The following is an 18,379-nucleotide window of genomic DNA, read 5'->3' as shown; positions in this document are numbered from 1 at the left end:
CCTCACAATCACATGCAGGCTGGCTCCAGGATCTCCTGGCCAGTCAGCTCAGGAAGAGGTAAAACACTGTCCAATACCATGACAGGTAGAGCTGGAAGCATCATGTCCAGCCCAGTGGTTACACAACAGGTATACGTCTCCCTCTAGTGGTTCAACTTTGTGGCTGTTGGTGTAAACCTTACTTTCTCAAAAGAGCATCAGTACCCACCAGTACTTTTCATTATCCTCTCTTTTGACTCCCTCTGCTGGACAAAATAGATATGGCATGCCAACAGCACAACAGCTCAATACATCTGTTGTAGCTAGCAGGTGAAAGCAACACTTTCTAAGCATGAAGCACCACTGCCCTCCAATCTGCCAGAGCGGCTTTGAGGTCATCCGTCATCATTCTGCTGGACCTTTCTGCAGCGTTTGATACGGTTTACCACCAGATCCTGCTCTACAGACATTCTGAGATGGGCATCACTGGCACTGCACTCCAGTGGATCTCATCCTTCCTGTCGGAAAGATCCTACCAGGTCTCCTGGGGAGGCAAACTGTCAGACCCTCGCCAGCTCTCCACTGGTGTCCCACAGGGCTCTGTCCTTGGACCCCTAACCCTAACCTCTCAATCACCCTGGGATCTGTGAGGAACCTTGGGGCTACCATGGATGACGAGCTCTCCCTCACGGCCCACATTGCTGCGGTGTCCCGGTCGCGTAGATTCACCCTCTACAACATCCGGAAGATCCGGAGATACCTGTCTGAGCACTCCACCCAGCTGCTAGTCCAAGCACTGGTCCTTTCCAAGTTGGACTACTGCAACTCGCGGCTCGCCAGTCTCCCAGCATGCGCAACCCGCCCTCTTCAGAGGATTCAGAACGCAGCGGCCCGCCTGGTCTACAATCTACCAAGACGCTCCCACATTACCCCGCTCCTAATCTCCCTCCACTGACTACCCATCACGGCCCGCATCAGATTCAAGACCCTGGTACTGACCTTCCGAGCAGTGAACGGGACTGCACCTGACTACATCAAGTCTCTCCTGCAGCCTTACAACCCCACCCGCCACCTTCGGTCTTCTTCAGACAACCGCCTGGTGGTCCCACCGCTCAAGACCACCCGGTCCCAACACAAGCTCTTCTCCTGCCTGGCCCCCCAGTGGTGGAATCAACTCCCCACCTCCATCAGAGACACAGACTGTCTCTCCACCTTCAAGAGAAGGCTCAAGACGCACTTGTTCCGGGAGTACAACGGTACTTAGGAATGGTTTGCTGAACCTAATGCTACTTTCCTCAAGGATCACAATGACTCTTGCTTAGAGACTTGTTGCTCTTGTTGGTTAGTGGCAACTGATTTAAACTGTTGTATTTGCTGCAAAATATTCTATTTTAGTTAATGTTATTTTTACTTTATTTACTGTTGCTTGTTTTTCTAGAGGTACACTTGCACTTAGAGATTCATGTTGTTTAATTGTAACTTGCTTAACTACATGCTCTTATGGTTCTTCCCTTTGGCACTTATGTTTTGGTTGTTCACAATGTGTGCTTCTTGTTTTGGCTACCGGCAATGCTTTGGAACTATCTTGTTGTTATTGGCCGGGTTTCCCAGATTTGTTAAGAAGCTCTTCACGCTAAGATCTTCTTAAGAACGTTCTAAGAGCATTCTAGAGCGCTCTTAGAACGTTCTTAGGACACTCTTAGCGTTAAGAACTTCTTAACGAATCTGGGAAACCCGGCCATTATCAGTGACCCATGCACTTTTTAAAGCTCTCTCTTGGAAGTCGCTTTGGATAAAAGTGTCTGCTAAATGAATACATGTCAATGTAATGAAGGACAAGCAGATAGATCACTATTCTAGTGATCAGTAGAAGCAATAGTCAATGTTGACTCACCACTACATCAATTGAGCAGAGTGAGGGAGAAACAGATGAGGATCTCGTCCGCAGTACCCCCACTCCCCACTCCCCACTTGACTTGTCTGAGCAGCAAGGAGGGAGGGGCTGGGTGGGGAAGGAAGGGGGGGTGGGGGCTAACAAGTGTGCCCTCAGGTCACAGGAAAGGGTTGGGCACCACTTCCTATAAAACAGCCATGATTTTACAATCTGCGGTTCACCGTGGTTTCTGTACCTATTTCCCACGGGCCATGGAGCATGACTCATTACTACTTCCTGAAACATCACGCCGCATAAAAATCATGCTGTGGCTTGGGAGTGACTCAGGAGGGGGTTGTGAACAGGCCCGGAGGAGGGAACGCGGCCTGAACTTGTGATATGCCACTACCATACAAATGCATGACAACACAAAGCCCCTTGGTCCCTAACATCCAACCCCTGGTTACCATAGAAACTAGAGAGTAAGGGGATAGTGGGTAGGAAAGGTAGCAGGTAGGGGCCAGGGGCTAAGGGGGTTGTTTTTGTTTGCTATTGTTCTTGTTTTTGTTTGAATGTGGTGTTGACCCACTACTCCCGCATGTCACCAAGCAGGTGCACAGCGAGAAGTAACTGTATTTCCAGACCAAGACAGAGCATCCGCCTTAGCCCTGGTTCTTGTTTGCTAACCAAGCCCTCCTGTTCTGGAGTAAATATTCGGCTCCACAACTAGAAGCAGCTTTGGGGTTTCTGCTGGAGCTGCCAGGCAGGTATTGTAACAACATGGCCACCTGGCTACAAGGCTCCTCTTAGAGGAGCCAAAAAGAGTGCGCAGTCAGCACACTATGTTGTTGTTGTAGCCTACGCAGTTCGCCTAAAGAGGTTAAGCCCACAGGAGGTATTTAGAGGGAGCAGCTAGGTGAAAACACTTGAACCAGATCACAGTGATCTTGTTGAAGTGATTGAGATCTTGCCTTGTAAAGTGTTTTGTGTCTGACATAGGATAAAAGAAGGATATGAAAATCCATTTTAAGAATGGTATTGGAGTGTCAAATCAATCAATCAAATTTGCAGGCACCCTCCTAACGGCTTGTGAGCGTTCAAGGTTGTTCACCACCTGAAGAAAACACTTTGTTCAGTAGGCCCACAGACTGCTGCTAAATGGAGTAAACAGTTTGAAACAGCTGAACGCACCCTGGGGTTGGAGCAGCTGTATCGTCTGAGCTGAGCAGAGAGCATGATGGGATGTTAGCCTTCCTGCCGAGTCTAATTACCTCCTGTAGGATTACACACAACACACACACAAACAGACACATACACCAAAACACTGCTGCATTTTCACATTGGCATGTGAGAGGGAGAGAAAGAGAGAAGGACAGGAGAGTGATGCACGTAAAACAAATACGGATCATTGCCTCTCAATGTCTTCTCTAACACCGAACAGAATCGTTTGTGAGCACTCAGATTCACCCACACCTGCATGCTACATCAAACTGCCACGGACCCTTCCCCTGAACTGGAGGTGCTTGTCTTTCTCCACTCGACCAAGAAAGAATACACCTCAGTTAAACGACAAAGACAAACAGAAAACAGAACAGATGGAGAGAGGGAAAGGAACGGACTCACCAGAGCTTGCGAGGCATCTTTAGAGGTTGACGGCTTTGCAACCTGCTTTCCCTTCAAGCCTTAGTCCACTGTGTCCCTCCTCTCCTCATATTCATGCACTGCCACCGCTTTTGATGCACACAAAGACACACATACACAATCCCCCCTAAACACCACACACCACACACATTCACAATTGCTCGTACACACCCTAATAAAAACAGTCCTGATTATGCTGTTGTTAATGAGGTACTTTGAGTGCAGAGTGAATGCAGAGCGCTCACAAGGCCAAAGGGGAGGCAAAGAGAGGTGGGGAGAGAGGGGACAGGAAAGACAGACAGACAGACAGACAGACAGACAGACAGACAGACAGACAGACAGACAGAGAGAGAGAGAGAGAGAGAGAGAGAGAGAGAGAGAGAGACAGACAGACAGACAGACAGACAGACAGACAGACAGACAGACAGACAGAGAAGAGAGAAGAGAGAGAGAGAGAGAGAGAGAGAGAGAGAGAGAGAGAGAGAGAAAGAAAGAAAGAAAGAAAGAAAGAAAGAAAGAAAGAAAGAAAGAAAGAAAGAAAGAAAGAAAGAAAGAAAGAAAGAAAGAAAGAAAGAAAAGAAGTAATGTGAATACTATGCAAGAGAGAGAACAAGAAGGTGGAAGATAACAGTAAAGAACAAATAAAAAAACTCTCATATCCTCAGGTGGGTCCATCAACAAAGTCGTGCTGACCTGGTCTGACATGTACTCACACAGCCTGAGAATGAATGGTGCTCACTGTACAAGCACTGGCCAGAGCAGAGCTGGAAACATACAAAGGAACACCTGCTACCCACCACACCTGTAGATAGACTCTTTGAAGGCCACCACTTTCACGGTACCCTCTTCATGTCTCCCTCTTCACTCCTCCCTTGTTCCCCTGCAGTCCCTCCATTCGCTGCAGTCACCCTACCCCCACCTACCTTCCCCAGAGCCCTGGGCTCTCCCTCTTTAATCCTGCCCATGTCAATGACCAGACTCGGGGGTGGAAAGGTCAAACATGCTGCCTAGTTCTAGATAAGATACAATTTAACTTGACTGTCCCCAAAGGAAAATTGGTATTGGACTCCGCGAAAATGTACGTATGTACGTTGCGAAACTCACTGACACACAAATCCACACACAAACACATGTAGAGAGCAGCTGGCCAGCGCTCATTAGTATAGCCCAGTACAGGAGTCACGACTACCTCATTCATATTCAGGACCACTCCAAGCTGCATAATAAAGCCTGACCAGGGACGTGTGTAGGTGTGTGTACGTGTGTGAATGGGTGTGAACCATGTTCATGCGTGCATGTTGATTTGTGCATACCAGTGTCCATGTGTGTGTGTATGTGTGTTTGTATTGTGTGTGTGTGTGTGTGTGTGTATGTCAGCATGTGTGTGTGTGTGTGTGTGTGTGTGTGTATGTGTGTGCATGAGTGTGTGTGTGTATGATGAAGAGAGGGACACACAGCTGAGGAGAGCCCCCCTCTCCATTATTTAACATCTCCTATCTGGGGACGGTGAATACTTAATACACACCTTCATTCAGACAGCTTTGGGATCACACAGGGATGAAAGAGAGCCCTCCAGTCTCCGGGGCAGAATCATGAAAACAGGTGAGAGTACAAAAGGATGAGAGGATGAGACTGTGAGAGGATGATAGAAGGGATGAGCGAGCGAGAGAGAGAGAGAGAGAGAGAGAGAGAGAGAGAGAGAGAGAGAGAGAGGGAAAGAGAGGGAAAGAGAGGGAAAGAGAGGGAAAGAGAGGGAAAGAGAGGGAAAGAGAGGGAAAGAGAGGGAAAGAGAGGGAAAGAGAATAGGAGGGTGGCAGCGCACAGGGTTGGAAGGTTGAGAAGGGTGAAAGAGGGAGAAAGGGAGAGGCTGAGAAAATGGGAAGGGTGAGAGGGTAGAGGGGTGGGAGGTTGAGAAGGGTGAAGGAGCGAGAGGGTGTCAGGGTTATAGGATGAGAATTTGAGAAGCTAAAAAAAAAATTTGAGCGAGACGTGGAAAATGTGAAAGAGTGTGGGTGAGAGAGCCAGCAGTGACAGGGTGAACAGAGTATTAGACAAAGGTTTGAGGCAGTTAAGGGATGACAGAGTGATGTGATTAGAAAAATCCATGTTTGAGAAGGTGACCTGGGTGCCCTACCCTGTGTGACAAGGACAGGGCTAGGCAAAAAGGTAGGAACTGATCGTCAAAAACAAATGTGGTTTGTTTCTTATCAAACGTCACGCTTCCACATAGCTCTTCTCCTCTCCTTTCCTCCATCATCCTCCCATCCCACGCGTCTCGCTAGAAGCATGTGGCAGTCGGCCCAAGGCTTCTCTCTTCCCCCACTCGTTCTGGTTTTACTTCCCGTTCCTTCTCCTCTCTCTATTTCTCTCTCTCTCTGGAAATTACCCCCCCCCCCTCTCTACTCATCTCAGTTTGTGCAGCTATTTTGCATCAACCCCAGACCACGGACTCATAACTGCTCCTGCAGCTGGTTGCATACAGAGGTCCAGCTCCTCCCACCGACCACATGCAGTATTCATTAGCAGGACCCAGACGGCTCTGCCCATCTGAGTTGTCCCCGGAGAAGGAAAACACTTACCGGGCTTTCAGAGCCGCGAGGCTGGACTTGTCAATCCTGGGGGACAGAAAAAGTGGGGGAGAGAGAAGGGAGGAAGGGACAGGAGGGAGAAGGGAGGAAGGGACAGGAGGGAGAAGGGAGGAAGGGACAGGAGGGAGAAGGGAGGAAGGGACAGGAGGGAGAAGGGAGGAAGGGACAGGAGGGAGAAGGGAGGAAGGGACAGGAGGGAGAAGGGAGGAAGGGACAGGAGGGAGAAGGGAGGAAGGGACAGGAGGGAGAAGGGAGGAAGGGACAGGAGAGAGAAGGGAGGAAGGGACAGGAGGGAGAAGGGAGGAAGGGACAGGAGAGAGAAGGGAGGAAGGGACAGGAGGGAGAAGGGAGGAAGGGACAGGAGGGAGAAGGGAGGAAGGGACAGGAGGGAGAAGGGAGGAAGGGACAGGAGGGAGAAGGGAGGAAGGGACAGGAGGGAGAAGGGAGGAAGGGACAGGAGGGAAAAGGGAGGAAGGGACAGGAGGGAGAAGGGAGGAAGGGACAGGAGGGAGAAGGGAGGAAGGGACAGGAGGGAGAAGGGAGGAAGGGACAGGAGGGAGAAGGGAGGAAGGGACAGGAGGGAGAAGGGAGGAAGGGACAGGAGGGAGAAGGGAGGAAGGGACAGGAGGGAGAAGGGAGGAAGGGACAGGAGGGAGAAGGGAGGAAGGGACAGGAGGGAGAAGGGAGGAAGGGACAGGAGGGAGAAGGGAGGAAGGGACAGGAGGGAGAAGGGAGGAAGGGACAGGAGGGAGAAGGGAGGAAGGGACAGGAGGGAGAAGGGAGGAAGGGACAGGAGGGAGAAGGGAGGAAGGGACAGGAGGGAGAAGGGAGGAAGGGACAGGAGGGAGAAGGGAGGAAGGGACAGGAGGGAGAAGGGAGGAAGGGACAGGAGGGAGAAGGGAGGAAGGGACAGGAGGGAGAAGGGAGGAAGGGACAGGAGGGAGAAGGGAGGAAGGGACAGGAGGGAGAAGGGAGGAAGGGACAGGAGGGAGAAGGGAGGAAGGGACAGGAGGGAGAAGGGAGAGGGAGCGAGGTAGGGTAGAAGCAGAGAAAGATAACTGTTATTGCATTTTATCATCTTCCGCATGCTTATCAGCCTACGTTAACCATCTCCATATCTATTTTCATCACCTGATTATGACGTTATCAATGTGATGGTAATACTGGAACAGGCCCGATGCAAGCCCAGTTCTAATGGAGTGATTGAGATAAAGTGCAGAGGCCAGACAGTTTACACATAGACTGGTGTTGTATGAGTCAGAGGGGCAGAGCTGGACCCAGCCAGGCACAGCATGTTCTGTACCTGATACCATCGGGTCAGCTGTCATGAAGCTGTCACCAAGGGTTACAGGTTGCCATGATCAGCGTCAAGTCACATTTACAATGTAATAATACAGGTCTCACAGCAACTACACAAACAAGTAGAAACTGTAGTAGTGTGAGTGGACAGTACTTGTGTGTCTCAAAACACACTGCTGTGGACTTATTTACTTTTGTGTCATCCTAGATGTAAACAAACCTGATAGATTTGAATATGATTTAAATGTTTTCCATCGTTTGAAATGCCATCACAGCAACATCTCATGTTTCATAGGCTTGAACTGGAAATATTGTATTACATTTCAGTTTCAGTCTTGAAAATGTGTTTACGTGGTCACAAAGGGACTAAAAAGGGAAGTGAACGAACATCAGATTTGTTTCAACAGCATTGTGGTTCTCACGTTAGCCGAACAAGCCAAGCTCAGATTCCCTCAATGTACTTTACTAAATACAAGCCTGTTGCAACCTGGTAAGGTGAGCTTGTGAAAGATGGAAAGGCAAACCAGTTTTAATGTCGAATTTCCTGTTCAACTACAGAGTCCCTATTCAAAGTTCTTTAATGAGTGGACCTAGAAACTAAGCCTATGTCTTTACCGAACTAAGATGGAGACTTTATAGGGCTGTAACTCATTTCTTCTAAAGACCCTTCAAACCAGCCCTGACTCTGGCTTTGGCACAACAATCCCTCGTAAAGCAAATCAAGTGCACTGTCTGAATGAAATCTACTCCCATCACAAGGATGTCATGCAGTCTGTCTGCCCATACTGAATAATGACAGCAACACAGAGATAAGGACCTATGGGCAGCACTCCATTTGAAGACCACTGTGTCACTGCCTCACAGATGGCATCGTTTATTATTGGAGTGTTGCAGTATCAGCCTCTTCAAGTCCTTATGCTAACTCTCTCTCTCTCTACCCCTTTCCCTTCTCTAGTGCTCAGGATGTGCAGGGTTTTGGGCCTAATTTATGGTTTCTGTGCCGCAGACAAATAAATCAAACCCACTTCTAAGAACTGATAGAAAAACATTATTTTGAGCCATGAATACAAGAAAACCACAAAGTGTGTTTGAGTTAAGTTGCATACGAATGAAAGCACCAAAGCAGTACAATATATCTCATTCACGGGTGCAATCAACTTAGTGCTATCTCTGCGACATTCCAGCATCCTCTCCCATCCCCTCCTCTCCCATCTACCCCCTTCTCTCTTTTCCACTTCCCTCTCCTCTCACAACATGCAAAAATACTGAGAACTAATACTACTGATCAAAAGATAACAAAAGACAACTATGTGACACACAGCAAATCACTGTGATAAAAACAACACTATCCATAGAACAGACAGACAGACAGACAGACAGACAGACAGACAGACACACAGCAGGCCTATGACAGAAAGCTCCATTCAGGAGCCCAGTGTGATCCCATTCTCCCTGGTGGAGACAGCACAGACAGAGACTAAGCACAAGGCAGCCAAACCACTGCACCACAAGCCTCCCTCACAGGCAGACAGTCAGAGCCCTCCACCCATCCTTCCTTCCACACACGCACATACAGGCACACACTCACACACAAACATAACACACATCCATACAAACATACACACGCACAGCCACAACACAAACGCTCCTACATTACATTTATAGAAGCACTGCAGCAGAAGCATGTGCCTTTGCACACACATAAACCAACACAGCCACACACATACAACATATAAACCCCGCCGTATACCCCTCCATGTGGCATGAAGTCAAGCGAGGTAACGTACCATCCGAACCCACCAAAGGACACACTTCTCTTTCTTCTCAGCATTCTGGCAGGGATGAACTTTTCAGGACTCTCTTTGTCTTACTCTCTGTCACTCTTGCCTTCACTTTTCTCTCCCTCTTCTCGGTCTCTAGAGATGGTTATGTCGACAGTCCTTCCCTCTCTTTCCTTTTCCCTCACCTGCCTCTCCGGCTGCTGCTTGAACTGTGCCACTTCAGCATGGAACCCACAACAGCCCACTCTTCCCACACTGCCCTGTCCCTCCACTATCTGTCTCTCTTTATCTCTCTATATATCTTTCTCTACCCCTGTCTCCTGTTTCTCTCTCTCTCTCTCTCTCTCTCTCTCTCTCTCTCTCTCTCTCTCTCTCTCTCTCTCTCTCTCTCTCTCTCTCTCTCTCTCTCTCTCTCTCTCTCTCTCTCTCTCTCTCTCTCTCTCTCTCTCTCTCTCTCTCTCTCTCTCTCTCTCTCTCTCTCTCTCTCTCTCTCTCTCTCTCTGTCTGTCTCTCTGTCTTTCTCTGTTAGCTACAAGGTCTCACTGTCAGTCGCCCTCACTGTCTGTGTGAGTAGTAAACAGAAATGTACTAACTTTAACAACCACAACAAAAACCCTCCCTGTCCTTGGCCTGAAAGCCCCGCCCACACGGCTCTCCAACAGGAAGAGACCATGCAGCCACTACGGGTCACTTCCTCTGTTTTGTGTGTAACTTTCAACAGTTTAATTTGTTGACTTATCATGCCTTTTGTGGTGGCTCATGACAAGTACAAATGTAAGGCCCTTGGACATTTAAGGTAGACTCTGTTGTCCTATATTTATGTTTAGTAACAGAGTTTGGGGGAAGAACGCTCTTGCTATGCAGGGTCACACTACATTCAAATGTATAGAAAACAACAAGCAGTCCAGTGGATTGTCATGGTTATGGGCTGTTTCCTTCAGTTAGGTTGTTGTGTCAACACAGATGAACCTGGGCACAGTGTTAGTGGTGCTACCTTTTTATGATAAATTAATCTCTAGTTAACATAGCTAGATGAGGCATGATTGTGATGTGTAACCACCTATTAAAACACATTGCTTTAATTGTAGTGAGAGGTGAGTTGTCATTCATGTCAGGGTCGAGGAGTGCAACTTTTGTTATCTGGTTTCTGTACGAAGCAGACACAATGTTCTCCTGTGAACAGTTACATTGTTCTGAAAAACATCATTGTGTCTGTGTATTTCACATTCAGAATGCGGGACATCACCGTGCTTTAAGGAAATTAGCCATTCTTGAGCCAGTTTGCTGAGCTCATCTCTCCATCTATATCTCTCTGTCGCTCTGTGTGGCTGTGTGCTTGTGTGTGGGTGTGTGCGTGTGTGTGTGTGCGTGTGTATGTGTGTGTGCATGCTCACTATAGAGATGAGTGTATTGTGGTTGACTGGGTGTTCAGACTAATATTACCCATGAGAGTAATCCCTAATGAAGAGGAACAATACTCTCTAGTGGGTCTGTCTGTCACTCGCTCTCTTTGGCCATCTTTTCTTTATCTAACTTGAACAATCAGTCATACACTCATTTATTCATTTACTCATTCACTTATTCACTCACCATCCTCTCTCCCTAAGTCCGAAAGAGAACGTGAATAGGTGAGGTAAGATGGAGGGCCCTGAATATCATCATCCTTCCAACCAGAGCCATTTTGTGTGTGTGTGTGTGTGTGTGTTTTCATCCGATTTGGTCACTAGATAGCACAGGTTGAAGTTAAACTAGCTTTGTTTTGGATACTAACTGTCATACATACATTCACGCAAAAACAAAGTGTACCCACACATGCATTCAGTGCCAGTTAAAATGCTGACAGCTCCATACAGAGGCTGGGGAAGCAGTGTCTTGTTATGCAGGTCAGCTTTCAAGCTTATCTTTTGGACAGTCTTCTTCTGTCTGTCCCTCAATTGGAGTGCTTCTGAGTCTGCTGCCAGGGCACATTTAAGGACATGACGGGCTCAAGACACGGCAAGGGAAAGACTGATGGTGAGGAGAACTGTGTGTGTTTTTGTGTGTGTGTCTCAGAGAAAGAGAGAGACACAGAAAAGGCGATAGCAAAAAAGGGGATGTAGAGGGTGAAATTGAATGAGATGAAGGGAGAGAAAGAGAGAGAGAGAGAGAGAGACAGAGAGAGAGAGAGAGAGAGAGAGAGAGAGACAGAGAGAGAGAGAGAGAGAGAGAGAGAGAGACAGAGAGAGAGAGAGAGAGAGAGAGAGAGAGAGAGACAGAGAGAGAGAGAGAGAGAAAAAGATCTGGCCTGACGCCAGAGCATCAATCCACTCAAGGTTAATCATTCAGTGTGGAGAAGTGGGAGAGGCTGAGTAGGGGGGAGGAAGGGACAGAAACAGCAATAATGTTCCCCCCACCACCAACAGCAGCATCACCACTTACCCCACCTGACCCCACCTGACCCCACTCCACCTTCCATGAACACCCCCCCTGCTTGTCTATCTAACTAGCTCCAGTAGTTTGTCATTCTCTTGGAGGGGACTAACCTAGAAGATTTGCCTCATTACCTCTACTTTCTCCATCTACCTTGCCCACACCCACACCACTGTCTAATGTAGGGAGACCATTGACACCAAGACCACCTCTGCCTTAACACCCAGCACATCTCTGATGATCTCTGATCATGGCTCCATTAAGATCGCAATTACGTCAAGCCTGCTATTGTACCATCACTACCCCACAAACACCATTCATCTATTGTGGGAACACCTTTTGCAAAAATAAATATGATATCAAAACTATTGCTGTACCACCTTACACTGTAACACCCCACGTCAACAGTATGCCTACTTAACCGCAGGCGCGTCAACAGCCATTTCTTCCGGGGTTTGAATTTGAATATGTCGACAACAAATGACAATGTGTGTCATGTGATTGTTTTCATGCTGTCAACAGGCTGTAACAGTCAAAATAAAGGTAGTGTCTCTAGCATGTCAGTGAATGTCTCTAGCTCTGACTAACTAAGGGGGTGTGGGTCTGATGGGCCACTCTGAGTGACTGTCAGTGACAGCAGAAAGAGACTACAGGACAAATGGCAGAACTTCGGCAAAATAAACTGGATATTTTAGGATTATTCCAAAAGAGTAAAGAAAAAAAATCTAGCTATTAAATACACTTTTGAAATTGCCTGTTGATTAATGATATAATCGGAAGTGACACCTACAGTCATTACTTTAAGCTGAATTTTTTTTATTTTACGCTCAAATTAATGCTACAGTTAGGGACATTCTATGTTTATGTCCCTAGCTCTTAGCTAAATGAAGCATACTCAAGGTCTGATGTAGGCTTGGGCTAAGCCCCGAATGTTATGTCTGTCTAAGCCCCTGCTTAACTGGTGATACTAATTATATTCGTAACATAACTAGGCTACTCTTAACACTACTATCTGAAATAATACTGATCTAATTATACTATAAACTATTAGCTGGTAGTGGCTAATTATGTATTAAGTATTCTTGTAACATCTCCAATTCAGTTACAGCTGGTGGAGTGGACTCCAGTGGAGTCTGTACTCTAAACTCCTATTTGCTACCATTTCACTCCTCCCCCTGACATTCTTGTTCTTCACTGCTCTTCTTTGCTCTCTATCAATCCTCATGACATCACATCCTGTTTCTCTTTCTCTCTTCCCTCATCCTTCTTTTTCCCGCAGCTCTGCTCTGCACTGGTGGATCACAGTGACAGGAGGCCCACCCCCCATGCTTATGCAGCTTAACAAACATGCACACAAACACCCACACACAAACGCAAACACACACTCTCCCTTCCCAGAGTAACGCCCCCACACCCCCAATGCTTCTACATTGCCCCCAGCAGTTTCTGGCCTGCATTGATTGCGACAGCCTGCTGCTGTTCATCTTGAATGCAGCGCACTCCGCAGCCACAAGCACAATGATGCCACAACCGCACAAACATATATATGCGTGTACATGGACAGACACACCCAGGCAAATGCACAGACCTCTTCGAGCGCATCCTAAACTGGCTGGGCATATGAATGATGGCATTGAAATTGAAGAGGCAGACAAAACCACACCTCTGAATGAGAGGAGAAGGAGGAGTTCAAAAAAAGCTCTCCTGTTGCCGGGGTGACGCATCTGACAGTATATCAAAGTTTACACTGATCCCTTCTTCTGCAGAGGGAGGGAGGGAGGTGAAGGGATTGATGGGGGAGATGAAAGAGAAGATGGTGGAAGTTAAGAAGGGAGGGGAAGATATTATACGGGAAAGATTTAAAAAGGAATAATCAGAGAGAAATGAAGACCGTGAAGGATAAAGGACAGGGAGGGAGGGACAAAGGACATGTGGCGGGAGAGAAAGCGGAATGAAGGTGGAAAGCAATGGGAAGTGAGACAGAAAGGGAGAGAAAGATAAAGATGGAGAGAGATAGAGCATGGTAAGTAGAATAGGGAGAGGGACAAAGAGGGAGAGAGGGAGAAAGAAAGAGACAGAGAGATAGAGGAAGAAAAGAAGCGAGAGAATAAATGAGAGATCATGAGATTGAATACAGGCCAATCGTGAGAGGTGATGAATGACAAGCAGGGCGCTTGAGGTGGAAAATCACTCCCACAGACGGGGGGGGAGGAGAGAGGCGAGAGAAAGGAGGGAAGACAAGTGAAGCTGCTATACAAAGATGAGAAAAAAATTTATCCAAGGAGAGAAATGAATTAAACGTTTAGCAAACGTTAACACCTTGCCCAATGAATGCCCTGCGGTTGTGGTAATACCGTACCAACATAGATACCTGTTCCTAGGTACCTGTCTAACAAACAGCTCTATTCATCAGTGGAGCGCCCCCCCCCCCCCCCCCTTGAGCAGTGCAGAACAGACGATAGAGGGGTGGCTGACTGAAGCCGTGCGTCCACCTGAAGAGATCAGATTAGAACACAGCTATTTTCAGCTGTTTTTGTAACCATGAGAGCAGAGAAAACATAGCGGAGAACAGCAAGCCAGCAGAACAACAATGTCATGGAGGCATGGCTGGCTAGCTACTGGCTGCCTATTTATCTGCCTGCCTGACTGCCTGCTTTCCTGTCTGTGTGTGTGTCTGTCTGTCTTCCTGGTCAATTCTAACGGAATTGGGTGAGAATTAAATGTGTTTGTTTTGAACCTGATGTTCTGTAATCAGGCTAATGTTCCTCATCCCTATTCCACTGATTCATCTGTGTAAATGGATCCATCAATCAAAGCCCTTATCCAACAGGCTCTGGCTTTCATAGCCATGACACACTTTATTTGGCCTGCACTGAATAGGGAATGAATCTCTTAGGGTGGGTACAGAGGGGGGCACTCGTGTAAAGCTCTCACATACACACCAACACATGCACAACTACACAACCAACCATCCTCAAACCCTCAGTTCTCACTTTCACACCACAAAACACTAAACTGCAACACCATCCTCTCACGCTGGCACAGATCTCATTGTCACACACCCACTCACCCACCTCCCAATCCCATAACCATTTGTGCGCATGGGCGTGCACACACACACACGTACACACACAACCATGCCCCACAACTTCAAGCAAAAAGCTTTGATTTACTGGGTGTTAAACAGTTGCCCGTTGTCTCAGTCAGGAACAAAGACTTTGTAGACTATGCCAGAGCTGCACAGAGAACAATGACATGAAGCAATTAGAGAACTCTGACCCCAGTGTATTCGAACCACCATGGTCAACGCATGTTCTGATCCAGGGAATGGAAAGACTATGGACTAGCTGGCTGATAGAGGAATGAGCCTGATGAGGAAGTACTGCTATTCCTGTCTGATCTGCAGTGCTCTAATACTCTGACCTACGCTGTGGCTCTGTAATTCACTTGTTTTTGTGCGTGTGTGGCTGGTGTCAGACAAACCCCCACACCTCTCACAGCTCCTCTGCTCCAGCTGGGCAGATCTCACACTGAGACACGCAAACTGTCATACACTCTCTCTCTCGCACACACCGGTACATACACCCGCACAAACACACACAGAGATAATTTATGACATCTGCTGTATACATAAAACTGTAAAAACACACATAGCAACAGTTTAGAAATGCATGTGCTCATTTGGGACAAAAATACACACTCAATCAGATTAACACACAAACGCTGTCTAACGTAGCAACAGTTTACCATGCTCCTTCTCAGCCCTCTCTCCTGCAGCGCTGGCTGGTTTCAGCTAAGTGCCACCACAGCACACTTATCCTGACAAGAATAACATTGTGTGTTTTTCTGCTGTCCTTAGACCAGGCTCAAGTAGAGAGGCTTACCTTGACTCTCCCAAGGATCCCTTGCAAGCTGGAGTGAACATTTCTCAGCAGCGAATGACTGGTCCAACATCAGCTATGGAATGGCAGTGAGATGAAGAGTGAGAGAGCATGAGAGAGGGGGGGAAGGAGAGTGCTAGAGAGAGCGAGAGAGAGAGAGGGAGAGAGAGCGAGAGCGAGAGATGGAGAGAGAGCGAGAGAGAGAGAGAGAGAGACAGAGAGAGAGAGAGAGAGAGAGAGAGAGAGAGAGAGAGAGAGAGAGAGAGAGAGAGAGAGAGAGACAGAGAGAGACAGAGAGAGACAGAGAGAGACAGAGAGAGAGACAGAGAGAGAGAGAGAGAAGTAAAAGGGAATTTAATAGGGGGACGGCAAAGACAGAGAAGGGTGAAATCAAATATTAGACTGAGCGCTCTGCGTTTGTGTTTGTGTGTGCGTGCGTGTGTAAGAATGCACTGTGTGGGAGGAAGCTGTTGCCATGGTGAGGGATACGCCTAGAACAGTATAGAAGAGAAGAAGTCGAGAAGAGTAGAGTCTGGAGAAGCATAGAGAAGGGAAGGAAACAAAAAGCAAGGGAAGTGTTAAATATAGGGACACCAGTTCAAGGGGAGCTCTTTACTGAGCAACCTGAGCTTCAATCAGATTCACCTTAGTCACACACAAGTGCGCACAGAAAACCAGCCAGAGCAGGAAGGATTTCTGGGTGATATTTACAGCGTTTCATTGAGACTCTCAAACACTGACACAGGTGAACCATGAGTCTGTGATTTGAAAATGATGTTCTCTTCCTGGGGGTGAGCGCACCACCATGTCATCGGGTCGATGGCCGTGCACATTCTCACCCTGAGGCACACAGCAGAAGCCAGTCAATAGAGATCTGGACAATCACAGATAGATCGGCCACTCTAAACTATTTGGTATCGACCCTGCTTGTGACCATGCCTGGGCTCTGGCAATAACAGAGTGAGAGCCCTGCGGTGGTGTGTGTGTGTGTGTGTTCATGTGCGTCGGTGTGTGTATAACTCGGATGTGTGTGGGTGGATGACATGTGCGGAGAGCTGAGAAAATCCCAGGGGACAATTTTAATCAAATCTCTTCCTCCAAAGCCTTAGGAGTCACACGTTGCTTGTCTATTCATTAGTTGTGTTTGTTTAATGCTGTTCTGTCTATTTTGGCCATGTTTCCTAATATCCGGGGAAGTTTTGCACAGAGAGATTTAGCCTCTAATTGGTCCTGCTGGTTCTGGGGTTGCCTTGGTAACCTTTTTGAACGAGTTATTTGCAGGTCCGCCAGTTGCTTAGTTTGTAGGCAATAGCCATCCCATGATAAACTCTCTCTCTTGGCAAAAAGGACCACCTTACTGTAGCTTGTTAAACTAAAGCCCAAGCTTAGCTATAGCAAACTGATTCCAGTTCTCGGGGTCAGGGACGTGCACAGACATTTGGAGGGGCTATTGCTCTAACATGAAAAAAGCCCCCCTCACACCCCCAACCCCCGTCCCCCCCCCCCCCCCCCCCCTCCTCCTTGCCTCAGTCACTTTCTTCCTCATACGAGTTCAAAAAAAGCGATCAACATTATCTTCATGACTTCAATTCACGTGAAGATGAGTTTCACTCGCAGTGCACCGGCACGAGAATACAAACAATGTCATGTGACTGGGGGGCAGACGGCAACGCTGACGTTATGGTGGCAAAATACATCAACACACAACTGGATGATATTGCACTTTAACTTGACTTTACTAAGTTTATTTAGGCACATTTAACAGAGGGGCATATCAGCCAATCAGGGCAAATGGGCTGTTGCCCAGGCAACAATGGCAACAACGGTCTAAAAATTGTTAATAAGGAAACCAATTCTTTAATCACGTCTCTACCGTGGTGGCAGAACACACACACCTGATATGCATAGTATTCCCACTTCTTTGTAACTACGAGGTTGTCTGACTGTAAAGGATAATCACACATTACTCTCGTTCCTTCACAAATGACACTTGAGCCAACACTTACAGCATTAACGCTTACTGAAAACATAACCTTAGTTTTGAGTCATGTGATTAAAAGATTGGTTTCGTTTTAGTCATGTGACTCAAAACATCACATAAATACAAAACTGTAATCTGTGGACAACATACATGATAATGATGTTATCAGTGCACATTTTTTTTCTAACTCCACCAATGTGGTAGAAAATTTAACACAAAGATATAAATATTAAATGTTGTGGCCCACTGTGAACGCTTCATTCAATTTCTTAGTTAACCTACGCCATCTAGTGATCACGTTGAAAACAAAAAATTCAGTGCCTCAGGTTTCTATTGCTTGAAAAGACAACTGAAAGTGAGTTTTGGTTGTAATCAAAGTAAGACACTGGGTATGGAGGTAAAGAAGAACGCGGAGGAGATGCGTGTCTGTGGACAGTGGTGAGATATCCTCCAAAATCGATCAATCTTAAATAGTCTTCATAGGCAATCCTCAGCCACACTAATTGTCTCGCCATTTAAATTGTATAATGAATGAGTCGAAAGCGAAAGTGCTTGAAATAGCTTGAAAAGAAAACATCGCCATTAACACGCTTATACCAGTTTATTGTAAAATGTACAGTAAAGGTTCATGACAGTATGATAGATTACTCTATGTTCATGTATCTCCCATATCTCTCTCTTTAATACACACTGACATGCAGCAACAAGCAGGTAGCGGAGGCTAACTTTGCTCTACACGAATCCCACTGTCAGCGGTTCCTGTGCTTGTGTCCGGACTGTGATGAACCTGTCCCCAGAGAGCAACTGGACCAGCATCGTGTTGACCAGCACACACAGGTTTCATACATCACTTAGTACTATCCTTTCACACTACATCATCTACAAAGTACATTAAGTAGAATATTATTCATCTTCCCTTAGGTGAAATGCTCGAAGTGCCACAAGAA

At 47.1% G+C, this 18,379-nt stretch overlaps 2 protein-coding genes across 3 annotated transcripts in view; one reads left to right on the top strand and one right to left on the bottom strand.

Annotated features, from left to right (window-relative positions):
- rap1gap2a (RAP1 GTPase activating protein 2a) overlaps nt 1-9,457 on the bottom strand; it is a 45,992-nt gene extending 36,535 nt beyond the window's left edge. The window contains exons 1-2 of one of the 2 annotated variants that reach the window (XM_084674056.1): nt 9,168-9,457; nt 6,073-6,108 (exon numbers count right to left, since the gene is read on the bottom strand). In XM_084674056.1, the coding sequence (XP_084530182.1) occupies nt 6,073-6,108; nt 9,168-9,211 (80 nt within the window). In that variant the 5' untranslated portion in view covers nt 9,212-9,457. The remainder of the gene's footprint in view (nt 1-6,072; nt 6,109-9,167) is intronic. The other variant, XM_084674057.1, reaches the window with a different exon arrangement.
- A 7,849-nt stretch (nt 9,458-17,306) lies between these two features.
- The window catches only part of xaf1 (XIAP associated factor 1), a 2,848-nt gene continuing 1,775 nt past the window's right edge, over nt 17,307-18,379 (top strand). Inside the window, exons 1-3 of the mRNA XM_084674575.1 lie at nt 17,307-17,870; nt 18,134-18,269; nt 18,354-18,379. The exon at nt 18,354-18,379 is cut by the window's right edge and continues 31 nt beyond it. Of these exons, the coding sequence (XP_084530701.1) occupies nt 17,824-17,870; nt 18,134-18,269; nt 18,354-18,379 (209 nt within the window). The 5' untranslated portion in view covers nt 17,307-17,823. The remainder of the gene's footprint in view (nt 17,871-18,133; nt 18,270-18,353) is intronic.

This window comes from Hypomesus nipponensis, chromosome 15, assembly GCF_054491055.1.
Source record: "Hypomesus nipponensis isolate SF chromosome 15, ASM5449105v1, whole genome shotgun sequence".
Lineage (NCBI taxonomy): Eukaryota > Metazoa > Chordata > Actinopteri > Osmeriformes > Osmeridae > Hypomesus > Hypomesus nipponensis.
This window is presented reverse-complemented; position numbering and strand designations above follow the sequence as displayed.